Here is a 17783-nt window from a genome sequence, read left to right as displayed (position 1 = left end):
GGTTGGGGATTTAGCTCAGTGGTAGAGCGCTTGCCTAGGAAGCGCAAGGCCCTGGGTTCAGTCCCCAGCTCCGAAAAAAAAAAAGAAAAAAAAAAAAAAAGAAAATCTAGCAACTAGAGTTCAAAACCTCAAAACCACAAAAGGTGAAAGGAGAAAACTCCACAAACTCCACAAAGTTGTCCTGTGAACCCCATGAACACAGAGTTTACACACACACACACACACACACACACACACACACACACACACACACACACATCCTGTGGAGAGTGGGATAGGAGAGGAGAAGGGAGAGGAGGAGGGGAGGAACAAGAAGAACATGAACAAGAACATGGAAAAATAACAAAAGCCTGGCTGCCATCTCATTAACTAGCTCAATACCGTGATTCAGAGTCACCCCAATGTTAAGTCAGCAACTTCCCACTGCTCTGACGTCTCTCTGCTGACCTATCCCTAGATAATAGCAACCGAAAATAAGTCTAATACCTACCTAAAGGCAAATATAATAACATTCACAGCAGGCTTACTCATTAAGACAGAAAGGTAAATGCCCCAATTGTTTACCAACGGGTTAAACTATAAGTATTTATATAATTCATGGGGGGAGGGAGGGGATTGGTCACACATCAGTGAATTAAAGTCACAAGTGTAATTCTGAAGCAAAGATGCCAAAGAAAAAGACTGACTTGTGTGATATTTTCTAGTTTCTATTACATCCATGTATGTGTATGTGCACGTGTCATGGCACATATGAAGAGGTCAAAGTCAACTTGCATGAGTCAGTTCTCTCCATGATGTGAGTCCCAGGTTCCAACTCAAGTTCAAACTTGGGGCCACATATCTTCACCCACTGAGCCACCCTGCCGGCCCCTGTGTTCTCTTTTTACACACTTCACACTGGTAAAACTCAGCCTGTGGTGGCAGAAGTCAGAATTAGTGGTTACTTTTCAAGGGGGTATTGATAAAGAGAGGGACAGGGCTCTCTGTGAGCTGACAACTCTACCAGCCTCATCTGAGTGGTGTCTTAAAAGTCGTACAAACATAAAAATCAATCTAGCCATTAAATTAAATCATGTATTTTATTGCACATAAACTATACCTCAAAATAAAAACACAGGTAAAGAAAGTACCTAGAAAAGACTGTCACACTAATTTTTAATGTTTCTATAAGAAGACAGTGTGCCACTAATGTTACAAATGTGAATGCTGGGGCTGAGCTGCCTCAGCACATACTGTCTGTTGTTCTTCCAGAAGACCCAGGTTCTGTCACCAGCACCCACACTGAGAAGCTCACAACTGCATGTAACTCCAGCCTTGGGGAATCTGATATTCTCTTCCCCATTCTACGGGTATCCACACACATGTGCACATACCCATGCATAGTCACATGTATATACACAATCAAAAAGAAAATAATCTTTAAAAATATGTCAGTCAGTAGTCTACGCCAGTCGATGGTACCTCCGGAGCTGCATGTATCAGGAGGAATTAACCACAGAAACAGAGCCCCACTCCTAAAACAAAATCTGAAGATACTGTAGGGACATCAGAACCTACACATTAGATGTTCACACATTAGATATTCAGTTTCAATCAACAATAAAGTTCCTCCATATGACTATAACTTGGGTTATTTGGGGAAAGATCCTATTCCTTGACAACTGGGGGGGTGAGGGGGTTGTCTTGGTTTGGTTTGAGATGGTCTAGGCTGGTCTGCAACTCTAGGAATCAAGTGATCCTGCTATCTCAAATCCCAAACTGCTGGTACTACACATACTATAAGTTCCAAAATTTTTATTCTTAAAGATACATGTATAAGTACACAAGGTGAAGTGCCGTGATATCTTCACAGAGTATCATGTGCTTCTTCTGAACTACTTCTCATGTAGTTCAGCAAAAAGAATGGTATGATTTCAGAGATAAATATATTCATATAATTTTAAGATTATAAATTTAATTACAATATTTATCCCTTGCCTTGCCTTCCTCCCCACAATCTCTCCCATATACCTCTTTTCATTCTCCTTCAAATTCATAGTCTCTTTTTTCACTACTGATTGCATTTATAGATATACATATAATACAGATGTATTCCTAAAAGGAGCTGTTCAGTTCAGCTAACCCTCCCTGTACATATGTTCTCAGGGACAATCATTGAGCACTGAGCAACTAAGTGATGTGCTCCTCCCTGCAGAGGGACACCTTTTCCATTTCCAGTTTTCTTAGCTGCCTAGAGTTCTCGGAGTAGGGCTGAAGCCCTGCGGACTTTTTCATTCCCTTTGGCATGCACAGTGCTGTCGCCCTTGGTCAGCCCACATTGGGCGGCCATGTTGGTGAGACTTTATGGGCACAGCTTCTGACATTACTAAAAGACACACTCTCACAGCAAACTCCCTCGTCCTGACCCTCTGGCTCTTACAATCTTTCATCCCCCTCTTCACCAATGTTCCCTGAGCCCAAGGTATGGGTATGTTCTGTAGGTGTATCCACTGGGACTAATCTTCACAACTCTGCATTTTGATTGGCTGTGGTTTTCTGTAGTAGTCTCCATCGTTCCAAAGTGAGGTTTCCATAATGAGGGCTGAGGACTATACTTACCTGCAGGTATAATATGAAATGTTAGGGATTATGGCAGTTTAATAAATTAGTAGTTATAGATTCTCTTCCAATAATCAGACTCCACTAGCACTAAGTGGGTAGCTAGGTTTCCAGTATCAGGCATGGTCTCCCTCTTACTGAACAGGTCTGAAATCTAACTGGGGTTGATTACTATCATGGTATGTGTGCACTGACTACACCTCAGGGTTAGCATGCCATGGTGGTCATGTTAAATATAGTATATAGTTAGTTCAACAGGACTGCTGTTGGCCTCCCTCCTTTAGGAAAAATTATATGGAGCCTTCTAGTACCAAGAAAACTTGTCTCCAGGGAAAGAGCATTTGGATCAGCCTCAGCTCAGAGGTCTCCTGGCCCTTCTCTGAAGTACACGGTGCCTTCAGGAACAGACTTACTTATCTTCCACCTCTTGGGGGTAATTAGAGACAAGAGCAATAGGTTGTATGTTTTGGGAATTTCTTGGCCAACAACTCCAAAGAGGGCTTCTTGTGCCTGTTATTGGGAGTTTTGTTCAGGTGGTCTCAGGCTGTTAGATACACGTGTATGTTTTACAGATAAAACATATGGAGCCAGGTGATGATGCACACCCTTTAGCCCCAGCACTCAGGAGTAGAGGCAGACCAATCTCTTTTTAATAAAAGCATATATTGCAAAATGTTAAATACTACTGTTGGAACATTTTCATTAGTTTGAGTTTGGGCTTTTGTTTATTTGATTTGTTGTTGTGGTTAAGACAGGGTAGGGTTTCTCTGCGCAGCCCTAGCTATCCTGGAACTCATTCTATAGATCAGGCTGGTCTTAAACTCAGAGATCCACGTCCAACTCTTTAAAGAATTTTACTGTCTGAAGTATTTAACAGCACTAGCTGTTGTCACTTCAAATTTCATTGGTTTTAAAGTTCTGTTGGTAATTCAAATTCCTGCATAATCCCAAGGACTGGACAGCATCAGAAGTTGCAATCAGACAGGAGCAGGGAGTTTTAGTGTTCTATTGCAGTGGCTGTGAGTAACAACAATGTGTTGTCTGTTTTAAAGCAAGTGGAAACTACGGTTATACACGCTGTCATCATAAAGAAATGACAAATGCAGCTGGGCATGGTGATGAACACCTTTGGTCCCAGCACTTGGGAGGCAAAGGCAGGTGGCTAAGTTCAAGGCCAACCTGGTCTACAAAATTACAGGATAGCCAAGGCTACACAGTGATACCCTGTCTCAAAACAGGAGGAAGGAGGGGTACTTAATGAAAAAGAACATTTCTTACTCAAAAAAATGACCAGTTCCTGGACAAACCCATGAATACCTGTCATAACCTGGGTTATTCTCCACACAAATACAAAAAAATGGAGGAATGACCAGAGGAATGACTGTTTTTTTTCTTTCCAATACAGGGTTTCTCTGTACATCCTGGATGTCCTGGAACCTACTCTGTAGACCAGGTTAACTTTGAACACAGAGATTCAAGTGCTACGATTAAAGGCCTGAGACACCACCACCCTGACCAGAGCAATAATTTAAGTGAGCTGAATTACTAAATTTAATGTGTGACCTTGAACAAGTTTCCTCCTAAGATACTGTGTCCTCATCTATAAGAGCAAGATTTCAGACTACTAGCAAACTCCAAAGACACACTCTTCTTTTTTTTTTTTCTTTTTTTTTTTTTTTTTTTTTGGTTCTTTTTTCCGGAGCTGGGGACCGAACCCAGGGCCTTGTGCTTCCTAGGCAAGCGCTCTACCACTGAGCTAAATCCCCAGCCCCCCAAAGACACACTCTTAATGCTGGGGTAAAAGGAAAAGAGTTGAAATAAAGACAATGTATTAAACATCCCATAGGGAGATGCAAAGGCCCTTTTAAAGGAATTCCCAAATAGATTAAAAACTATTGGAGTAAAAACCTATTAGTTCACTAAATCCTTATCCTCTAAAAACTTGACAGCATTATTTAAAGAAGGGGAGGGGCTAAATCTATCCCCTTCAAAACATAGCCAAAACTCTGTAACTATCTTAGAAAGCTGTAACTATCTTCTGTAACCTTTAAGTTTTAAGGTGCTAACACTGGGGGCCAATTTTTATGGGGCTTGTTGTTGTTTAATTGATTTTTGTTCTTTTGTGACAGGGTCACCTGTAGCCTTGACTGGCTTTGAACTCTCAATGTAAAAGATGACCTTGAATGTCTGACCCTCTTGCCTCCACTATGCGAGCTAGGATTACAAGGATGCTGGGGATGGAACCCAGAACTTCCTACATGCTAGGCAGGCGCTCCACTAAATAAACTGCAACCCCAGTTTTCATGTTCTCAATGCTGTAGAATAGACACGAGCACACAGCTTCAGAAATGGACAGTTATGGAATTAAACCTTCGCCTTGTCTCGTCTGCTATGTCTCTTAGCCCAAAGTACTTCTACAAGCCACCAGAACGTCATCAATGGTACCTGGCCTTAATGACAACCCCAGCGCTGTTGACAAGCCTAATGACCTCAGGACAAAATCTGATACGGTCTAAATATCGAGAAACAAAGCAACAAAAAGTAGGTACCTACGGTCTGTCCAGAAGTGAAGTCCTCTAAAAGACTCCTCCCTTACTCTCCCATCTAGCCAGCTGGGAAACTTAAAACTCGATACCAGCACTCACTACCAGGACTGACCGATCAAAACACAACTAATTGGGGAAGGCAGGTAGGCCGACTCTGCTGGTGTTCCGAAGTCCTTCCCACCCACGACAGTTCGCGGGACCTGAAAGTACACTTGAAGGACATCCCCCTCACCCAAAAGGAGCCCAGAAGCGTTGGCCCTGCCCCCAGTCTCCTCAAGGAGCGTTCCGGCGGACTCCGGCAAGCGAGGCCGACAGCCAAGACGCCCTGCCGGGGCCTCCTGAGGACAGGGGCTAGAGCGGAGCCGAGATGCCTGAGCGCCAGCTCGCAGCCCTGGCCATTGCCTCTGAGCATCGCAAGGAACCCCGGCCGGGCCAGGGCCACGGAGAACCCCGCAGCCGGGTCGCGTCCCCACGCCTTACCCGCCGACCCCCGAACCTAAAGCGAACAGGGCTGACTTACCTGGGCCGTGGCTCGCACTGTAGTCTGCGACCGGTGGCTCCTCAGGGCGGCCGCGGCCAACTGCCGGCCGAAGAACATGGACGCCGCCATTTCTGAGTCCGACCCGTCCCCTCGGCACCGCGCAGGCGCAGAGCCAGCTGCTCCAGAGGTTCACCCGGGCCGTGACAAGGACAATCCTCGGGGCGGGGCCTCGGGTTAACCCTGTCGCTGCCGGACTGGCCTGCTTTGGCTGGCACAGAGCAAACTTTGGTCCTCAGAACTTTCACCTCAGTGACTTGGGGCCACAAGGCCATCAGAACACTTCCTAGAGAACTGTGACGTCGCTACTTCTGTCTTCTTACCTTCTCTGAGTCCTATTAGTCTCACCTGTGAAATGGGGTTAATTAGTGAGAGCGAATGTATGCGTTGAGCCTTTAGGATACATTAGATACCAAAATAAAACATAATAAAATAATAAAGACAGTGCCAATGATACTCGAAAGACTATTACTCACTAGTTACTGAAGCCGACCGCACTCTGAAAACACTAACAAAGTATCTTTGAGAGAGCTAGGGAGATGACTGGTACTGCTGTTGCATCCAGCTGAATTCCCAGCACCCATGTCAGACAGCTCACCAGGGCCTATGGGGTCTGAAACCCTCTTCTGGCCTCCCTGGGCACCTACGCACACGTGCACATACATACAATAACACATACATAAAATTAAAATAAAACACTATCATATTTGAACTGAAAAGGATATTAAGTGGGGTAAACCAGGACCCAGAAAGAGTTATTACATGTTCTCTCTCATTTAAATATGCTATCTTAGAAGCTCCCATATGGTCTAGCGGTTAGGATTCCTGGTTTTCACCCAGGCGGCCCGGGTTCGACTCCCGGTGTGGGAATTCTTTGGGGTTGGGGATTTAGCTCAGTGGTAGAGCGCTTGCCTAGCAAGCTCAAGGCCCTGGGTTCGGTCCTCAGCTCCAAAAATAAATAAATAAATATGCTATCTTTAAGTGTGTGTGTGTGTGTGTGTGTGTGTGTAAGGGTTAGAGGCCAGAAAACTCCGGAGGACCCCATGAGAGGACAAAATAATATGCTTGTGGTGAAGGCACAGTAACTAATAGGATACATGTGAGAAGGGGCAGGGAGGTAAGGGAAAGGAGGAGGAGACTCAACCAAAACTACATATAAAAATGTTGTAAGAAAACCTATTCGGTGTATGCTAATTTTTTATCAACACCACAGTTTATTTGTAAAAATGTTATTTGGGTCAATAATCAAATTGACAACACTTTATACGATTTCCTTGTATAATATTAACATCATAACAGAAAACAATCCACTATACTGAGTTACAGTTTTGGTACTTTCAAATCCTTTTAATACAAAGTGTCCTTGAAGCATTGTGAACATAAAAAGTAAATGAGAGTGGCAAAGGAAAACGAAGGACCCAATAAGGGAAATCATTTCCCCCAAACGAATACAAAGCCATCTGGTTACGTGTTAAACAAGAAAGGCTCTAAGGCAGTGGTTCTCAACCTTCCTAACGCTGTGACCCTTTAACACAGTTCCTCATGCTGTAGTGACCCCAACCAGAACATTATTTTTTACTACTTCGTAACTTGTTTTGCTGTTATGAATCATAACAAATAACTGATATGCAGGATATCTGATATATGACCCCTGTGAAAGGATAATTTGAGCCCCCAAAGGGGTCAAGAACCCCCACAGGTTGACCTGTTGTAAGGAATCAGATGACCCTAACTTCTTAAGTGATATAAAGTTGCATTTCTTTAGATACATTTGTGAGGCGAAACTAGACCTTTACTAAACTCTGTATGCTAATTTTTAAAATTAGCTTGCCTGGTAGTATATGCCTCCAATCCCATCGTAATGGAAGCTATGGTGGGGAGGTCAAGAACTCCAAACTATCCTAGTAAGACACTGTCATAGAAAGGGATGGGAAGAAATACCCCACTATCAGGGGACCCATCGGCATCCTGTCAGGGACAGGGTAAGGGTCTCATGAGGCCTCACCCCTCCTTGAAGACTGAAAGTTAATGGTTGGCACCGGAGGGCCAGTTTATTCTGTGGAGTAGCCAACATTCCTGTAAGCAAGCCTAGTGAAACTTGTTCAGTCATCAAAGAAAAAACATGAAAGTGAAGCCTGCAGAATTGGGAGAGAAAGAAAAGACGAAAATGGGTGAATATGACTGAAATGAATTATATACGGGGGCTAAAGAGATGGTTCCACAGTTAAGAGCAGTTGCTGCTCTTCCAGAACATTCCAGTGTGATTCCCAGCACCCACATGGCAGTTCACATCATCTGTAACTCCAGTTCCAGAGGATCTGATGCCCTCGTCTGGCCTTCCAGGGCACCAGGCCTAAGACTGATACACAGACATGCATACAGGCAAAACACTTGTACACGTAAAGTGAAATTTTAAAATGTATTAGATACATGCGTGAAATGCTATAATGAAACACATTGTGGGTAGATAAGATATGCTAATAGAAATATTTTTAAATAAAAAAAACAAAGCAAGAAAACCACCTCAGGCCCCATCCAGAGGAAATTAGGGATTTTTTATTCTAGTCTCTAGGTGGAGCAGACACATATATCATCTTAATTCCATTTCCTGGCACTGTAAGAAAACACCCTGACAAAGGCAACTTAAGATAGGAAAGGGTTATCTGGCTCACGGATCCAGGTTACAGTGCATCCTTGTGGGAGATCAGGATGACAGGAACTTGAAACGGCTAGACCATCCCACACACAGTGAGCAGCAGTGGGTTATCGCCTGCACATGTGCTCAGCTGTTCACGTTTACTCCCATATAAACCAGATCCCTTACCCAGGGGACACTGGATCTTCCCACTAGTCGGGAGTCCCCCAGAGAGATGCTCACAGGCTTGCCTAATCCCTTGTTTTTAAATATGTGGAAGAAATACTGGGGGTGTGGCTCGTTGGCAGAGTGTTTAACTAGCGTACATGAAGTCATGGCGTCATTCCCCAGCACCACAGAAATTGGACACAGGGTCACATATTTGTAATGTCAGCATTTCAAGTGTTGGAGGCAGGAGGATCAGAAGTCCAAAGGTAACTTTTGACCACATGCTAAGTGCCAGGCTGTGGTAGTAACATTTCCTGGGGGGGGGGGGGAAGTTGGGGGGGGGGAGCCTGCAAACAGACTGAACTGTTTTTAGACTTAGAAGCCAAGTTAATGATATTCCTTGAGAGCATTTAAGACTGCATACTCAACCTGGTATCCTACTTTGTATTCTGCCTGTTTGAGTTTAACCTTCCTTAAGAGTAGGATATACCAACTTTACTGTCTTGGATGTCTAGCAGCATATGTTTTTACAACCTGAGTCAAATCTTAGCTTTACTCGTAAGTTATATACTCTTCTGTGCTCTGAGCTGGATTAGTGTGTGCGTGTGCGTGTGTGTGTGTGTGTGTGTGTGTGTGTGTGTGTGTGTGTGTGTGTGTGTGTTGTGATTATCATGTGCTGAGAGTAGCCAAAAGACTGAAAGCTACCTTAAGACAAATACCTTGTAAAGGTTGGAAGCAACGTGGATCTAAATTGCAGGGTTGGGTTGGTTGGTTGGTTTTGTGAGAAAGAGTTCCTCTGTGTAGCTCTGGCTGTCTTGGAACTAGCTCTGTACACCAGGCTGGCCCGGAACTAAGAGATCCACCTTCCTTAAAGGATGAAAGGCATGTGCTTCCATGCCCTGCTTCCCAATAGCCATTTTTAACCCCCTACTTCTAATTTCATTTAATTATCAGCAGTTGACTTTATTAATCTCTAAAGTGCACCTGTTGGCAAAGGACTGGTTTTAAGCTACAAATAAATGCATAGGGTTTGAACTGAAAGAAGCTAAACTTTTGGCTTTCAAAAACCAAAGCTCAGAAAAACTTAGGAAAATGTCACACACCAGGAAAATAACTGCAAGTCCTATAGAGACAAAAAGGCCAAAAGTAGAAAAACAGAATTTCCCACTGAGTTTCAATCAGACCTTGACTTCTTGGAGTCCTACCCAGTGACCTGTGGTGCCTTATGGCACCAAGTTACAGCCTTACCCCACATGGCCAAACTCAGGAAAAGCAAAAGACATTATGAAATTTATAAGAACTGGGCATTGTGGTGCACACCTTTAATCTCAACACTCCTAAAACAGGGACAGGAGGATGTCTGTGAGTTCCAGGACAGTCAAGGTTACATAGAGAAACCTTGAGTCAAAATAAAATAAAATAAAATGTATAAGATGGTGAACTACCCACGTAAAACCATGTCACTTCACTCTTAAGGACACACCACAGCCCTAGAGAGGGGTTGATTTTCTGAGAATTCTCTCATTACCCTTCTATCCAAAGTACCCTTCCTCCTCTCCCCACTTCCTCCTCCCTACCTCCCCTTTCTCCCCGCCCCACCCCCGTGCATTTGTGTGTGTGTGTGTGTGTGTGTGTGTGTGTGTGTGTGTGTGTGTGGTTGTTTTTAGACAGAGTCTCTCACTGAACAGATTTGGCTGGGCTGGAGAACCAACAAACCCCAGCGATTCTGTCTCAGCACTGGGATTATAGGTGTGCAAGACTGTACCTGGCTTTTTACATAGGCGCTGGGGATCTGACTTCAGTCTTATGCTTGTACAGTAAGCATTTTAACAACTGGGCTATTTGTCCCAGCCCCCACTGCATATACTCTTTTCATTTTTTAAAAAAATTATTTTATTTTATGCATACAAATATTTTGTCTTCATGTATGTCTGTGTACCACACACATGCCTGATGCTCCCAGTGGGCAGAAGAAGACATCAGATCCTCTGGAACTGGAGTTATGAGGATGGTTGTGAGCCACCACGTGGGTGCTGAGAATCGAACACAAGTCCTCTGTAAGAGCACCAAGTGCTCCTAACTGCTGAGCCATCTCTTGAACAGGTATATTCATTTAAAACTCTTTATATCATTTCTGAACTGGTAAATACTTTTATCCCCATACTTGGAGCTTCTTATTCCTGGCCTGACATTTTGGTGGCCTGCCAGGGAAGTCTCCTTATAGCTCTTGGCTTCTCCATTCTGGTGCTATATGGGCGGCCAACTGGCTCAAATGCAACTAAAGATCTCTGGCTGGGACTGTTCTCCAGTAAGATCTGAAGGCCTCTGAGCTGGAATTCCAGACTAGTTTGTCCATCAGGTTAAAGCCAAGAAATGCCTTTCAGTAAACTGCCAAGCGCTTTACTTCTGCTTTGCGTCTGAAGGACCCTGGCCAAGGCTGAACACTTCAGTGGTACCTGAAGACAAGAGAAAAATGGAGTTAGTCTACGAAGATAAAGAGCCGCTTTCTTCCTTCTGGGAGCCTCCTCGCTCTCAACATGTGGGAGTGTTGACAAGAGCAGCTTGTACAGGGCAGGTACACACAGTCCGTGAGGACTCCCTCATTCCTGCCTCCCGTCTCTGCTTTTCCCTTCTGTGGTTTCCTGAGGGAGAAAACAGGACACGTGGCTACTGCGTCCATGTGTGGCTTTGATGTTCACATCTGCCATTTTCTTTCCCCACCAGATTCCCTGATCCAAGATGTCCACAATTTTTACTTTCTCCAGAACGGGAGAGTCTCCGGTTTCTCACAGCTGATCTGTGGCCAGTTTCAGTTTGTGAGGCTCGTCTGGCCTGGCCAGTTGGACCAGTTTAGCTCCAGAGTGAAACCAAGTTTTACCATCACAGGCTGGGAAGTGGCTGCTTCTCTTGGCTATGTCCCTAAAGAGAACACAGCTCTGGAGTCAGTTCAAGGAGATCAGGCCTCACTCTCACACTCAGAGAGGTCCGATACTCTCTGGGATCTGTCCAGGCTACACACTGCACCTCTGATAGGACCCACAATAGGCGTCCCAGCTTCTATTTCCTGACTCACCCTGATGATGGGCCCTCAAGAAACCTGTACAAATCTGAGCCTCTGGTTCTTAAAAAGGGAACTTCTTTCCCTTCTAACAAAATTTTCTCCTCATACTCTGCCTGGACCACGAACACTGGCTGCCTAATGGCATAGTGGGCACCAATCCCACCAATCCCGTCAGGTCTCTTGGTGTTGTAATTTACGAAATGGCTTTGTCATCCCTCTGCCCAAGCTTTCGGGGCCTTGTCAGAGATTCCTTATCTATGAGAGGGACGCCATATGTGCCTCATCAGATTCTCTTTCTCTGGTCCCTCTCCACCACACTCCGCCACAGAGGGCATCCACGTGTTCACTCAGCCCCTGCTCAACATCGGACTCCTCTACCAACAGCCACCTCTTTGCTTATCCTCGCCCTGCCCCCCCCTTCGCTCTGCACCCAAAGCTCTTTCTAACTGCCCCCCATCCCCACCCAGGTGAATTCTCTCAGTCAGCCGCCCACTGGGAAATTCATACAGGAAATGCAGGAAATGAATCTTTCTGCTTTACAAGGTGGCTAACCTTGTCATACTCAGAGTATCCCCTTCCCTGTGGATGACCTGACTCAAGGACAATCCTGACCAGGGTCATTAAACCAGGATATGCCACCTTCATTAGAGAGTTCCAAAAGGCTACCGTGGCCTGTATAACCTTACGAGATGCCTACATCATCTGACTGCTTGCTGCACACGAAAGAAGAAGAGTACCAAATCTGTTCTTTCAGGCACACCAGGAAAATAAGGCTCACACTCTTCACCCAGATACGGTCTGCTCAGGTTTCATTGCCAGGCTTGACACAAAGCCCTGCCAATCCTATCAAATCACCAGTGTGAAGAATGAGTGGGGAAGGTTTGCTGAAGCCTTGTCACTCTATTCTCTTAAGGGGCTGAAAGGGCCTTTACTTAGCCTGTAAACTACCAAGTGATGGGATACCATGCATGATCTTCTGAAAACCCTGCATTGTTTCAGTCTAGAGCAGATGAGAGTGCACAGTACACTCACCAGATGTCAGGGGCTCTAGCTGACCTGGCTGTGCATTTCATAAGCTAAGTGTCTTCCGATGTTAGACAAAGGCTTCAAAAACCAGGTTAGAGACTCCAGATTCCTTTCCCTACCTTATTAAACACCGCTTCTAAGATCTTTAATTGTCTTTAACAATGAGGGAGGGATTGAGGGACAGGAGACTCAACGCTGTGGAAGAAAGGGAGAAAGGGACAGGTGAAATGAACCGCAGAAGCAACTGCTTCCACCTTGGGCATCTCTCCAGTCACCATCCAGTTCAGCCTAAGGAAACCAATCCACCCCCACCTCCCCCACACACCCCAAGTAAAAGAGACTCTTTTCTGCTCTCATAGGAATCAACTAGGACAGTTGTCCTGGCCAATTTTAAGTTAACTTGACCACAAGCTAGAGTTATTTGAAAAGAGGGAACCTCAATTGAAAAGAGGCCTCCATAAGATCTGGCTGTAAGGTATTTCTTAATTAGTGGTTAATGGGGGAGGGCCCAGCCCATTGTGGTGGTGTCATCCCTGGGTTGGTGGTCCTGGGTTCTGTAAGGAAGCAAGCTGATAGTCTTATTGTAATTTGTTGGCCTTGTTTAGTTGATATCCCTGGGAGGCCTGCTCTTTTCTGAAGGAATATGGAGAAGGAGTTGATGCCGTGTTTTATAAAAAGATAAGAAAGACCAGAGATATGTTTGATGAGGTAGGTATGGTGTAGGGGAAGGGGGTGTCTCTGTGGGGCCCAGGATGAGGCGTCCCTTCCCCCTCTGAGGTACCAGCCACATGATGGTATAGAATAGTTTATTCAGGGCACGGGGAGGGGAGTTGAGAGAAAGGCAGAGAGAAAGGTGGGGCTATGGGGAAAGGAGTAGAGGCTAGCCATGAGCACTTAGAGAAGGGGAAGGGAATGGGGAGAGAAGAGGAACAAAAACAAGAGGAGAGAGCAAGAGCAAGAAGGCAAGAGAGAGAGAGGAAGGTCAAGCAGACCCTTTTATACTAAGTCAGGCGGGCTGGAGAGATGGCTCAGCCGTTAAAGGCTAGGCTCACAACCAAAAATATACTGAGTCAGGCATACCTGGCTATTACCAGGTAACTGTGGGACCAGAAATGCCAACAGTAGATCTGAGAGAGAAGGGAGAGAGAGGGAGGGGGACTGAGAGGACACAGGGGGAAATAGCAATTGGGATGTAATATATGAGAGAATAATAAATACACAAACAAAGAAACAAACAAATAAAAAAGCAGGCTGAGCAAGCCATGATAAGCAAACCAGTAAGCAGCACTCCTCCAAGGCCTCTGTGTCGGCTCCTGCCTCCAGGTTCCTGCCCTCCTTGACTTCCTGCCCTCACTGCTTCTGATGATAAACTGTTATAGTCCGGTGTGAATGAAATAAACCCTTCCCTCCCTCCCCATGTTGCTTTTGGTCATGGTGTTTTATCACGGAAATAGAAACCCTAACAGATAACAGTTCATCTGGGAGTGCCCAAGGCCACAGAGCTTTTCCAAGGGCCAGCCATGCTCCGTCTGCAAAGCGGAGGGTGACTTGAAGTGATAATGTGCTTCTCTCCCTTAGTGAGGTTCCATCTAAGAAGCTCAGATCAAACCAGAAGGCCTTTGTTTTCACTTTTTCCTCTGACTTTGTTCTTGGACTTTAAGGGGCCCAGCAAAGAGGGAGCTCACATTTGAAATCTAACTGGGGTTCAAAGGCCCCACAAACTAGATCTAGCAATCCTAGATGTGGTAGGGAACAGAATGGCTTCGCTCTTAGACACTGGGCTAATTTTTCAGCCCTCACTGCCTTCTCAAGGAAAATCATCTGGGCTCAACACACCCCACCGATATTAATGGCAAGCTCCCCTCCCTTTTTTAACCTATATGATAAATAAATATTTTTAAACTCGGTCCTTTCTGGTACTACCTAGTTGTCTTATTCCTCCCTTTAGGTAAGGACACCATGTCTAAACTTTAGGGTCATTTGAATATCGTTGAGACTGCAGAAGCACCCATGGCATTCCTGACACCAGCCACGATGGCACAGAGCTGTCTGGAATCCCAAAGGCCTTCCCTACAGTCTATACTGTAGACCCCACATAAATCATCAAGTTCCCTTCAGTCTATACTGTAGACCCCACATCAAGTTCTCCCTGAAGCATGAGATGGTCCCATTGCTGGGTGCTCACTGACAGCTACTCCTTTCACGGTTCCTCTTGAGAACCGAACCATAACAGTTTCCCCCAAGGCCCCAATATCCTTCAGAGTCAGAGGCGTGAAAAGCCCTGTCTTGAAAGTAGTTAAATGAACCCTAAGGAATGCTCAAGGATCTCAGGCTATAAATGAGGTTGTGGTCCCAAACCCCCGTATAACTTCTTGGGTAATATATCCTCTGATACATCTTCATTTGTATGTTGTATCATAGGACATTTTCTTTTGTACTCCAGTCTACTCAGACTGGATTTCTTCAACACCCTTACTAAATAGCTAACCTGAACTATCTCCCTTCTGGCTTTCAAGAATGTCTCTATCTCTTTGGACAGACTCTAGCCAAAAAATCTGTCCTTCCTTAATTTCCCCCTGGGAACAAACTCTTTCAGTATGTTAGAGAAGTTCTTAGTCAGCAGTCCGAACAAACCCACTGTAGATCAAAACGCAGTTCTCACCTTTCAAAACCTAGGCTTCTGTACATATAAGGTTTCTCCGTCAAAAGTCCCAACTTTGTATCAAAAGATCCAGTTAACAGGGTTTACCACTCCAGTCATAAGGAGCCTTTCCGGTCACAAGAACTTCGCTTTGACCACAAAGACTCCAGTTAGAAAACAGGACAATGGATTTTCTTGTCATAACAGGATTTTTCAGAAATTAGATTACACGGTCTGGTCTTACAGCTAAATCTTTTTAGAGGTCTTAAGGAGAGCAGAGGAGAGTGAATAGGGTAAGCCCCTAAAATGACACAGTCCCTAGACTTCCTCGAATAGCAGAGAAATCTAAATTAGCCCTAGTGCTAAGTACGATGGCCTACATGCCCCATTCACTCTCTGAAACTCTTAATTCCAGAGCCTTCCACCAAGTCACAGGTTGTATAGAGCAAGTGCCAGGGTCTGCCCTTGCAAACCCCAGAGCATATGGTAAGACCTGCCAGAGGCTAAGTCACCTGACCTTATTGCCAGACCCTGACTCTGAGACCTCTACAACAATCCTGTCAAATAGGTGACAGGACCTGGAGCACTAGACTAGACTACAAGATTCTCCACTTGCCCACTGCAAGGTCACCTGGTTCTCAGGTTTATGTGGCAGAACACAGGTGTTAGTGACCCTCACAGAGGTCATCGGACAGGACTGAGACTTATAACTGATACAGACTTCATCTGCGCTTTCCATGGGAAGCCATCTGTGGAGAAAGGAGCGTCACCACCCTACTAAGCATGCCCTCTGAGATACTTGCAGCCTCCTGGCTTCCAGATCAAGTGGTCATCATTCATAGAAAGACCTACCCAAAGCTCTCTGAGGCTCCTCCAGATAAAAACCATGCCATGGATCGTCTTCCACGGCAAGATGCCTTAGCTCCCAACCGTGATCTCCCCTCACCTGTGATACATCCCTCAAGACATGCAGTGGGTTTAAAATCAGGGATTCACAGCAAGCCCTATGAGATCAATCATGTCTTTTTATGGAGCCCTCAAACAAGCTGTTGCTTCCTGGATCGTCCTAATGGAAAACCCTGAACAGTTTTTACCAGGCCACATTTTGGGGACCAAAGACCTCTTAGATTTCTCTTGCTGTGATACAACACTGACTAAGCACAAACTTAGAGGAGGAAAGCGTTTATTGGTTTACAGGTTACAGCCCACTCTCAAGGAAAGGCAGGGCAGGCACATGAGTCAGGAGCTGAAGAGAGACCATGAAGGAGTGGTGATCACAAGTTTGCCTGGCTATCTTCTCATCTAGCCCAGGACCAGCTGCCCAGAGCTGGTTCTGCCAACATTGGGCTTGGTTCTCCCATATCAACTAGCAATTAAGAAAATACTCCACAGGCAATGCTCACAGGACAGTCTGATGGAGGCACTTCCTCAATTGAGATTCCCTCTTCCCAAGTTTGGCTAATTTGTGTCAAGTTGGCAGTAGCCATGACACTGTTCAAATTCTAACTGAGCCTCTCTCAGAGGCATGGGAATTCTTTAGACCCCGGCTCCATTTCCAAAGCTTTATCCACCAGTTGTCAGGCCAATCCTGAAGGATTCTCAGACCTCCCCCCCCTTTACAGCCAGTCCAGCATAGGAGAACTGTGTCAGGGAAGACTGACGACCACAGCCATACAAGGGACTCAAATAACCACCAGTTGCAGTGGATGCAGAAACTCACTGGGGAAAGAAAAGTAAGGCAGAAACAGCCCCCAAGGTAACCACTGTCCTCACGGAATGTATTATTCCATATCTCAGGCTCCTCTGGGATCCTTCAGGGACTGTGGTCATGCTTTCATTTTTAATACCATTCAGGGAGTAAGGCTTTCAAAATTAACATGGTCTGACCCCCAATGTACTGGCTAGTTTTGTGTGTCAACTTGATACAAGCTGGAGTTATCACAGAAAAAGGACACTCAATTGAAGATAGGCCTCCATGAGATCCAGCTGTAAGGCATTTTCTCAATTAGTGATCAAGGGGGGAGGACCCAACCCATTATGGGTGGTGCCGTACCTGGGCTGGTGGTCCTGGGTTCCATAAGAAAGCAGGCTGAGCAAGTCAGGGGAAGCAAGCCAGTAAGTAACATCCCTCCATGGCCTCTGCATCAGCTCCTGCTTCCTGACCTGCTTAAGTTCCAGTCCTGACTTCCTTTGGTGATGAACAAAAATGTGGAAGTGTAAGCTGAATAAACCCTTTCCTCCCCAACTTGTGTCCTAGTCATGATGTTTGTGCAGGAATAGGAACCCTGACTAAGACACCCAACATCCTTAATCTTCCTGGAAGGTCAAAAAGACTAGCCTAATCCTTTAAGAAATCTCTCAGTAAGCTCACACTTGAAACTTCCTGGTCTTCTTGGACCACTTTTGTGATTCTGTATTTTTCCTACGTCTATAACCTCAGCCCCTTCAAAGTCCTTTATGGCAGGCCCTTCCTCTAAAGAGACCTCTTATTATATCCAGAGAATAATTATCTGACTGTCACCAGGACAAATAAGACTACCACTGAGTATAGCCCAGTACAGCTCTAAGCC

General features: G+C 45.2%; 1 protein-coding gene and 1 non-coding gene across 2 annotated transcripts in view; one reads left to right on the top strand and one right to left on the bottom strand.

Moving 5' to 3' along the window:
- The window catches only part of Sucla2 (succinate-CoA ligase ADP-forming subunit beta), a 53138-nt gene extending 47384 nt beyond the window's left edge, over nt 1–5754 (bottom strand). The window contains exon 1 of the mRNA NM_001108387.2: nt 5665–5754. Within this exon, the coding sequence (NP_001101857.2) occupies nt 5665–5754 (90 nt within the window). The remainder of the gene's footprint in view (nt 1–5664) is intronic.
- A 726-nt stretch (nt 5755–6480) lies between these two features.
- On the top strand, nt 6481–6552 carry Trnae-uuc6 (transfer RNA glutamic acid (anticodon UUC) 6). The gene has a single exon. It is a non-coding gene; the product is annotated as a tRNA-Glu (tRNA).
- Nucleotides 6553–17783: the final 11231 nt, after the last annotated feature.

The sequence above is a fragment of the Rattus norvegicus genome, chromosome 15, assembly GCF_036323735.1.
Source record: "Rattus norvegicus strain BN/NHsdMcwi chromosome 15, GRCr8, whole genome shotgun sequence".
Lineage (NCBI taxonomy): Eukaryota > Metazoa > Chordata > Mammalia > Rodentia > Muridae > Rattus > Rattus norvegicus.
This window is presented reverse-complemented; position numbering and strand designations above follow the sequence as displayed.